This window comes from Tachysurus fulvidraco, chromosome 15 (genome assembly GCF_022655615.1).
Source record: "Tachysurus fulvidraco isolate hzauxx_2018 chromosome 15, HZAU_PFXX_2.0, whole genome shotgun sequence".
Taxonomy (NCBI): domain Eukaryota; kingdom Metazoa; phylum Chordata; class Actinopteri; order Siluriformes; family Bagridae; genus Tachysurus; species Tachysurus fulvidraco.
This window is the reverse complement of record NC_062532.1, coordinates 14,955,489-14,965,730: the sequence shown is the minus strand read 5'-3', so window position 1 is coordinate 14,965,730 and position 10,242 is coordinate 14,955,489. Positions and strand designations below refer to the sequence as shown.

General features: G+C 37.3%; 1 protein-coding gene across 4 annotated transcripts; it reads right to left on the bottom strand.

Moving 5' to 3' along the window:
* Window positions 1-299: 299 nt before the first annotated feature.
* nfe2l1a (nfe2 like bZIP transcription factor 1a) lies at window positions 300-10,242 on the bottom strand. Of its 4 annotated transcripts, none has more exons than XM_027138994.2 (6): window positions 10,095-10,242; window positions 7,838-8,444; window positions 4,391-4,579; window positions 3,508-3,597; window positions 3,245-3,388; window positions 300-2,723 (listed from the first exon to the last, which is right to left on the bottom strand). In XM_027138994.2, the coding sequence occupies exons 2-6, from the start codon at window positions 8,345-8,347 to the stop codon at window positions 1,452-1,454; spliced, it is 2,205 nt and encodes a 734-aa protein (XP_026994795.2). In that variant the 5' UTR covers window positions 8,348-8,444; window positions 10,095-10,242; the 3' UTR covers window positions 300-1,451. The 4 variants fall into 4 exon arrangements, with proteins under 4 accessions (XP_026994795.2, XP_026994791.2, XP_026994792.2 ...); XM_027138990.2 differs by lacking the exon at window positions 10,095-10,242 and adding an exon at window positions 9,649-9,788; XM_027138991.2 differs by lacking the exon at window positions 10,095-10,242 and adding an exon at window positions 9,534-9,685.

Sequence of the window (10,242 nt, the reverse complement as noted above, 5' to 3'; positions counted from 1 at the left end):
GTTTGTTTTTTTTTTTGTTTTTTTTTTTCTTTATAAAAAACAAACCCTATTGTGTTCTCTTTCTTTCTTTCTGTTACTTGTCATGGTTCTTGTAAATTCATCTGTATTTTTCCTCTTTTAGATGTTTACTATCAGTCTAAAATGCGGTTGTCATCTTTTGGTTTCTTTTTTTTTTTTTCAAATAAATACTTTTTATTAAGAGTGTCTGCTCTTTAACCTCTCTTTTGCAGCTTTGTTTCATCTTCAAACAACGTGTAAAACTGACTGCCTTAAAAATTTAAGTAGAGCCACGACACAGATCGTATCTAATCTCTTTAATCAAAAAAAGAGAACAAAAACTACAAGCCCTGCTTGTTATCGAGAACTTGCACAAAAGTAAGAATATAGCATATGCAAACTCTTATCAATGCAACCAACATAATGCAGTACAGAAGAGAAGTAGAAAACAAGTACCAAAAAATGTCTAAAGATGGTGTGTAACCAGTGAGTAACCAGTGTGTAAATGTGTTGAGTCAGAAAACACTTTGAAAAGATAACAGGATTTGAATAACATCTGAGCTAGACTTAAACCTTGATTGACAGTAAGGCTTTTCGAGTCCATGAATGCTATTCAGTTCTGATCAACAACTTAACAGTATTGCCTGCAGTTACAGTACATCATCTACGGTGTAGTTCATTCTTTTGTCTGGGGGTAAGGGAAGCTGCATAAATGGGACTTGTTTATTCCAAACTTCTAGAATAGCACCTTGTTTTAACATTTCTAACAGTCGTGGTCTCAACACAGAACCTCTTAGGATCAGGCTTCTCAATCCTTTTGCATCCAGGGACACGTTTAATTGTAAAAAATACATTTCACAGTCCCTACACAGATTTATTTTATGAGCATCACTCTTATGCTCAGTATTTGCATGTGTATAGTCATTTTATTGCTATTTATTGTAGCTTCCTATTCTTAAAAACATTCCCCAGGCATAACAGATCAGATTCAGGTATTTGTTTGTGATGAACAGATTTGATGAGGTGAATAACAGCAAGAGCTCAATAATACATTTCATTTTGATAATTGTTTTGTGATATCCTCAACTGTAAAAAATATATATACATAAATAAATAAAAAATAAAAACAAAAATACACACCCACTTGAGGTGCCCAGACCCCACTACTTTAGGATAAATCCAATGTTATCACTGCCAGTATCTTCTCCGTTTTCAAAGAGATTTCAATTGACTGATGAAATAGATGTTTGATGCTTTGCTTAAACTGCACACATTCCTCAATCAACCACTTCACATAACTGTAGCTGGGTATAATTTTTAGCCCCCAAATAACCTCAGAAATCCACTCTACTGCAAAATGAATGGTTAGGTAATTTCTGACATGACCTCTGCATTGGATCTTTCAATGTCTGGCTTACAGGTGCAAACAGAACATGAATTATTCAGTCTCAACTTCACTCCTTGTCTTTCTGCTTCTTGTCAGACTTCCGTCTGGATTTTGAAACATGGTCGTCATTGCCTGGTTGCAGAGCAAATTCCATGGCTGAGCAGGGAATCCTATCCACCTCCCTGAGTCTACTCCTCACCTCTTGATAGAGGTCATTAAGGCGTTGTTTCATCTCTCTAACTGAGTGCAGAACGTCCAATTTCTCCCTGAGAAGTCTTGTACGGTGACGCTGCAGGCCATCAACGCTATGTTCCAAATCCTGTAGGATATCGATCTTCCTGCGCCGGCAGTTTTGGGCAGCGACTTTGTTCTTGCCCCTACGCCGAATGTCTCTAATAAGTGCGAGTTGAGCTTCACTTAAGCGGTGCTTGGCAAGAAGCTCATTGAACTCTTCAACAGGCAAGTTAATAATATGGTCAGTTGAAAATGGAATCCTCATGGCACGTGCTCGCTTCTCATCCTTGGTGTCGAGATCCTCTTGGAGTTTATATTCCAGGGGCTCTTCAGAGTACTCATTAAAGGGCTTTCTTTGATTGGTATAGTGGGGATGGTTGTAGGTATGATCATGGCCTATATGTTCAAACCAGGGGGAATACTGGAATTGCGTGTAATTTGTGTAGTCCATTTTGTTCAGCTCTGGGGTATAACCTCCAACTGCACCTTCCTCATCCATCAGTTCCTCTTTGATGGGAGTGTATCCTACAGCCCCTGTCTCAGGAAATGAGTATGTTGATGACACTGATGACGATGATGAGCAACATGAGGATTCAGATCTACTTGGGGAAGCTGGACTTTGGCTGTAGTCCAAAGAGAGTCCAGAGTCGGAGTCTGTTTGGTCCTCTTTTTTGGGAACCTCCGACTGGTCAGATCCATCGTCCAGTGTTAGATCCAACAGACTATTCTCACCAAACATGGATTCTTCTAACAGAGGTCTAAAATGACCTAACTGACTCAGTTCCTCCACAGAGAAACTGCGTATGATTCCATTTGAGCTCTCTGGTGTAGGTGACAGGAGAAAGTCTATGATGTCTGGGTCATTAAAATTCAAATTAACATTAGAGGAGTTTGAAACATTTAAAGAGGAATCGTCCTGGTTAGAAATGTAACTGTCGTCTCTAGAGGCTGTTTCGCTTGCAAAGGAGATTGGACTGGATCTTGAAAAAGAAGGTTGATCTAAGCTTAGATTTTGCTGTATTGGATTCCCCAAATTCCTGGTTTCTCTTGATCTTCCTCCATTACTGGAGTGGGAACTGTCCAATGAATCATCTCCATTCGTGTCCTGCAGAGAGAACATTTAATTTTATTTCCAAAACAGATTCAAATGTCTGAAGACATCTAATTTTGTGCATTTTAGTGTGTTCTTATGCAGCACATGCTGACTCAATACAAGATACAGCATGTGGAAAAAAATAAGCTATAGTGATTTGACCATCCAGGACTTCGTATTAAAAAAGAAAATAATTACAAATTGCAAGTTGTGTGATTTATTTTAGAAATATTTATTCATCGTCTTCAGTAACCACTTCAGCCTGGATGATACTCGGGCACATGTATGCATACAAAAATTTTTTTAACATGTAGTAATTTGACATAGCCAGTCCACCAACTAATGTCTTTAAAGACAAGAGAACCATTGCAATCACAGGCAATATTTTCATTCTAAGGTAATTAGACCTGTTGATATGCTATGCTGTCACTTTTCTAGTCACTTCAATGTCCTGTTGATGGTAATAGCATTTAAACATTCAAAACATGAAACAACAGATGCCTTGAGATACAAAGAAAAGGTGTTGTGGTTACCTGTGGTCCCAAGACAGACAAAACATCTTGCCATTGCTCTTCTAGGTCCAGCACAGGCTCTTGCTGAGATAACAGAGTTGAGTAAAGAGACCTGTGGTGTTGCAGTGGGTCTTCATCCATTCTGACTGGGTCAAGATCTGTCAACTGGGGAAAAAAACCTCATATATCTGATAATATCATACATGTTAGGCATAATCACTCTAAACTGATAATGAATGATAAGTTCCATGTGATTTTGGCCAAAATCCAGCTGGCCAACTTACATATTGTTCATGTCCTAGTGGGAAACCAGCCTCCAATAAACGCAAACATTCCTCAGTAGACAAGGAGTTATCTTCCTGTAAACCTGTGAACTGATAGAATATAAGCAGAAGATGTACATTTATGATTTCAGCCAGGGTATGTGTATGTGCTTCTTTGGAGTATAAGACAAAGAACCAATATAAGAAACTTGAACTGAAGCGTGTAAACAAATCATTCAGACAAGTTAGATTTGTTAGTTTCAAAATGCAAACAAAAGAAAAAAGCTGAGCTATCAATTTTTAAAATGGTAAGCTTTGTCAGACTATCTAGACGGAAATTATGGTCCTTAAAAGTCTCGAAATTTGAAAATATATCTTCAAACCGTTCATAATTTTAAAAAAATAAATAAATCTCAACCCCAATTAAAAATAGGCTCTTTGTAAAGCATAAAACAGGTGAGTTTCAAATGACTTTCTGCTTGTTAACACTAGATCATTAGCCCTGGCTGCCAATGTTACAAACTATAATTACAGAAGAAGCCAAAAACACCACTACTTTAGCAATGAAAGGAAATCACTGAAATGAAAGAATGCAGCATTACAGACACAATCATTTTATAATGTAGTCTTAAAAATGCATCTAATAAACAAATAGAAAACCATGAAGCATAAACTTTTTTTTTTTTTTTTTTTTTTTTAGAATTTTTGCTTTAAGTACAACAAGTAGTCCATTACACATGCTTTTACAAGAATAGCGAGTTCCTGTCCTGTGAAACATAACCCACAGCCGCCAAAATTTCTTCTAATTCGGTTCTACATACTGTCACCAATTCTCTGATCAGACTATTTTTGTGCACAATGTTTATTATTGTTCATATTTCTGTATTATAAATAGTTTTAATACCTGTACGTCCTCTCGCATGCCGGTCAATGGGTTACAAAATGGGTTTGCGTGCCGCCATCCATCCATCATGAGCTCATCCTCATCGTCTTCATTAATCAGACTGAAATACTGATTTTGTCCTTGAAGAAGTTGATCCTGGCCCATATTTTGGTTAAATTCTTGCTGCCATATTGAAAATTCATCTACTTCCTGTGGATACAAGATTTCAAGTTCAACACCGCATACTAATGTTCTGTAACATGTTTGTGGACCAGATTATTTACACTATGTTGGCAATTATTTTTGGACACCTGACCATCACACAAAAACTCTGGCTGGACAATTGTCCTAAGACACCCTTTGTCTATTCAAAAGATGAATCATTACAGTACGTTGTGATATATAATATAAAGCTCAAGTAAGAATTTTTCTTGTGGCTACTCAAACAGCAACTTGCTTTATATATGGCACGACTAGTTAGCTGTTAATCAACAACAGCGTCGATAATGGTGTCTTTAAGCCATATTACGTCGAGGCCAAGTATAGCTTGTTTTGTCAGGCACTCCCATCCATCCATTTTCTGTACTGCTTATCCGACTCGAGGTTGTGGGGACCCTAGAGCCTTTCCTAAGAGAATCATGGCATGGTCATGGACAGGGTGCCAATCAATAAAAGGACATAACCTTACTCATACTCATATGTAGATTCTCAAACTTCTGTACAATTTACTTTATGAACACAATTGAATTGTTTACATAATGGGCACAAAATTTAAATTCTGGCTGCACAATAGTATTCTGGATTTTTAATTTAGAATTTTTTTTTTTGGTCATACATCATGTCTGTCATACATCATACTTATCGATCGTTAACAATCATTTATAAAATACAGCCAACTACACTGCAATTCAGCCAATTCACTGTTAGAAGAAAGTAAATCTGATACCTTCAATGATTGTAGATTGATTTCCATTATTGTAACAAATTAAAAGAAATGTACTTCATGACTGTACTTCATGGACCCCTGGGGGTCCCCAGACCTCACTTTGTAACCCATAATCTGTAAATCTTAAGACTGTGTAAAAAAAAAACCTTTTGATATTTTGTGTCTCAAACACCATGGCTAGCTAGTCAACACTACTATATGTTTTTAAATAGTCTTTAAATCATTTACAAGTTAGGACATGTACAGAACTATAATTATAACCAGACTAATTAATCTGTGATCCATTACAACCAACCATTTACTGTTATATTTCTCTAGGAAATTCCCATCAAGGTATTCAGTAACCTCTAGAGCTCTTCCTTACTGGTGGCTCATTTATTCTTAGCAAATCTAGTCAATCAGGGCCTTTAGCGATTTTATTAATCTAGCACCTATTTTTATATACTCACCATATGTTCCCTGACCTGTTTAAAAGGCACCTACTGCATATAAATAAACCATTCTAGCCAGGATGTAGTGAAAGCAACAGCTTATATGTGTCATTGGGCTAATAAAATTAGATTTGAAAACCCCTTTCCCATTATGGAATATCCCAGTGAATGTGCAAGCCAGGAGATCAGAAGCATAAAAACAACCATTATCTTGGTCTGGACAGAACATTTATAAATGCTAAATAAATATAATTCATTTTTTGTGGCCAAATTTGAAATAGAAATAAATGATTAGCAATGACTTCTGATGCTTGTGTATCTTGTGGATTTGAGTATCTTGTGGATTTGAGTATACTGAAGCTTCGGAGTTACTTAATCATCAGCTGGTAAACAAGCATTGCAAAAGTGAATGTACATGCTGGTCCAAATGATGCCTCCTTAAATTACAAAACATTTCAGTCTGGGGTCAGCCAAGCTGTGCTAAAAACAAACACAAGCTCTGATGCCAAACTGAATCCATACTTCAGGGTACAGGTCACAACTAGCCTGCCTAGTAAATGCAAGAACCTCTATAAAGCCAACAGTAAGACATTTATGGGGATTTTGAATATGAAAGGGAGGGGTGGCTAATGTCCCAAATAAGACTCTTCATCTGTTCTGCCAGTGTGGGGTCTTTGTAAATTTTGTCAGTCCCGGTAGAAAGTAAATAGACTACAGTTATAGACAACAGAAGCACCTGAGGTTCAAAGTCTAAAATCCATAATTTTTATATACATCTGTATCGAATGTTAATAATAAGACAGGCTGCTGGGTTAAGTATAAAATATGACAAAGACAAAGCCTGTTGCACACATCATAACAACCAACAACTGTTTCTGTACTAGAGCAACAAGCATGTTCTTTAATCCAAAAATAGATTGACAGGTCATGTAGAGGCAAGCCTGTCTGACCTCGACTGATAACTGTATAGATTTTCCATCACATGTCTTTTTTGTAAGAATTCATTTACCTGAAATTCATAGATCAACATGAGAATTTTAGGGGTTTTTTTTTGAGAATGTAACATGAGAAGGTTATTGTTTCCTGACACAACAAGTGACAATATCCAGTATGTAATCTGCCTTCTATGGTGTGGGCAGGTTGAGCCACTAGGGGTGCTATTATATGTAGCCATGTATTTGTGGCATCTTTGGCAATGAAAGTGAAAAGCAAAGGCAAAATTCCCCCAGCTCTCCACATGATGATGGAATGAAAGTAAAATACTGAAATAAAGTCCCCAGCTGCCAGTTAATTTGGGCTTAAAGCCAAATGCATGCTGGAACTTGGTAAAGGATTTGAGCACCTTCAGTCTGGACACAGACACTGTCTGTCACCACTTATCATACTGTCTGTGACACTGGCTCACATATTAACCTCAGCACTGTCCATAAATATTCATGTAATTTGCATAAACATTATATTCTAGTACTACATGGAACTTATCTTAAGAAAAGAAAAATCTAAAAGACGTTTAGCTAAACAAAACATCTTACATATGCTGTGTGCGCGAATGAAATGCAGATTTTATCAGTGTACATTTTTGTGTGTGCATATGTTGCTTGTATTACTGACAACACTTCTTAACACAAAGATCAGCTCAGCATTTCTGAATCCAGCTGTTGTGGAGCAGAGAAATATTCAACCTACACTGATTGTAGGTTGACACGTTCTTGCCAGCATTGTATAAATTGACTGCTGTTGCAAAGACCCTGACATACCTTGATGAATATTCAGGTTTTTATTCTATATTGCTCGATAAATCACAAAAAGACAGAAAACTCTTGTTGTGTGCACATCAACAATAAAGGTTATTGTGACAATAGTATTCTCAGTGAATTAAACATATATTTTTTTAATAAAATTAGTCCTCAAAAAAACTTTTTTGTAATCAGGCATGACAAGCATTTAAAGAAAAACATAACTAGGAAATAATATGCTTGTACTGGTACAGTACAAGAATAAATCAGTGTCAGTCCTTGTTTCTTTTAATCAGACTTTACGAAGCAAAAATGCACCATTTTTCTAAACCTCAATCTATAATATGCTACTTACCTCTTTAACGTCTTCACTATCCATTTGACTTCTTGAGTGTGTTGTCACCACCCTTAAACTTCCATCATCCATGAATGGATCATTCCCCAATTCTCCAATCCCTCCACCTCCCATCCTCAAGGTCAAACTTGCTGAGTCCTCCATGTCCACCAGATCGCCACCACCATCCCAAGAACCAGTTAGACTAGGTAAAGTCATTCCACTGTTGTCAGACTCGCTGTGAACCAGCCAGGCCTCAAGCTGTGCTGATGGAATGTTCAGATGCGGCAGAGAGCGCACCCAGTGCATCAACCTGGGAGCTGGAACAGATGCCACATCTGGGCTCTTCATGTGGAGACCATATCCTTGTGGGGAGTTCTTAGGTTTACTGAACTGGGTCAGATCTGGGCTTTCGATATTGATGTTATTTGGAGGAAGGTAAGGATCCACATCTACATGTATCCCAGCTAAACTGAGGACAATGGCCACCTGAATTAGGCCTTCTGTAAAGTACTTCTTCAGGGGTTGCATGGCCCTGCATGGGATCTTTATCAGCAGTATGGCAGATGAAGTAGTGTATTTCAATACACAGACCTGTTTTTCAGAATGTGATGCGTCTCAGAAAGTCCTAAAAGTAAGAATATTATGACTTAGATTGTTGTAAATATTTTCCTGGATTGACAAATAAACTAAGCCATGTCCCTTTGTGCCCATACTATACGGGGGACATGCTGTAGATTATAAATAATCATAACATATAATTTAACAAGATCATTATTTTTGTTAACATATCTACATACATGCAACTTATGTCACACGTACATTTACTGAATGGGACGCCAGTCCGTTTTTAGCACAGATCCTTTCACACACCCAGTCATACTTAGGGGAAATAAAAAAAAAAAAACAACAACAACACACCACCTGGCATGTTTTTTGGAGGTGGCACTTCATACAGAGGGTAGCTCGAGCTTGGGACTGAATATGGAACCATGGAGTTGAGAGGTGGCAATGCTATCACAATACCACCATTAAAATGTTATATATTTAATAGATTTCAATATAATATTGAATCATATGTTTACTGAAATTCAACCATCCCACAAAATATTATCACTTACATGATACACTTGTTAAACATGGAGTTTAAATAAGCATTCCATTTATTTAAAAATGTATTATTTTGAATAGTATGCCCTACAGGTCCCATATAGCCATAAAGGAATATAATTCAATATAAACCCATATGCAAATAATGGGACTCCATATAAGGTCATTAGATTTCCTTATTGGAATGCATCCAACTAGTGGTGTGTCTCGAAACTGACAGAAAGACTAAACATTTAAAAGATAAAGCAGTGTTTTTGAACTAAAATAGTTATTAAGACAGATGTCGTGTCGCGCTGACCTCTTTGTTTACCTCAAACGGCGGTTGAGTTCCAGCGCGTGACGTAACCTGAACGCTTCCCGGGAAATATAGCTGACAGTTTGGGTTTGGTGTCATGCCAGTTACTCAACCCAAATTTTTCTTTCGTAACTAAGAAACGTGACAAAGATCTAATCTGGGATGAGAAAAACAGCTGCAACATATTTTTGCTAACCGAAGACTGTGCTATATGCTATATCTATATACCTTCCAAAAAATAACGGCAAAGGATTGATTGTTTAAGCCTTGCTTAGTCCGAACTCATGTAATTGTAACTATTTTGATACTTACAGTAACTGGAACTTTTCAAGCTTTTCCACCGGCACTTTTGTATCACGTGTGTCTCGCGCTATGGGGTCTATAAACTAACCGTGATTCAAATGAGTAATAAATCTGTACTCCTTACCTTACCAACAGACGAAACTATCAGAAGTTAGGGCAAAATTTTCCTCTTCCTACCGGCGAACCTGCTTTAGTGTTTCTCTGTGGAACAGGGGGTGTGTATTTATGTGCTGAGTGGCTGCTCAGTAATCAGCCCTCCCTGCTCGATGACACTAGTGGGTTTTTTTTTTTTACAAACCAGTGTTGCCTTTGCTTTACATATCCTCGTAACTGTTGTTCTGTCTGGCATGTGTTATTGCTGTTGCTTATTTACACCAGAGACAGCTGAATCATGATAATGAATTTTATATATCTTTGATGAGAACTTTTTTGGTTTGTGTATAATATTACACATTTTACCAAATCACCTTCACCAGAAAAAAGAAAACAGGCTACAAAGGAAAAAAAAAAAAGTTTATATACAGTTTGACTGATACAAACTGGTTACAATTTATAACATTTTACACTCACTTTCAGTAACCATTTATATTGATCAGGGTTGTGGTGCACTTGGAGCCGATCCAAGAAACTGGGTGTGAGGCAGAAGTACAACCAATTCGCCTGCTGATGTGTATCTTGACTTACAGATGTAACAAACCACCTCTGTCAGTGTGAATCA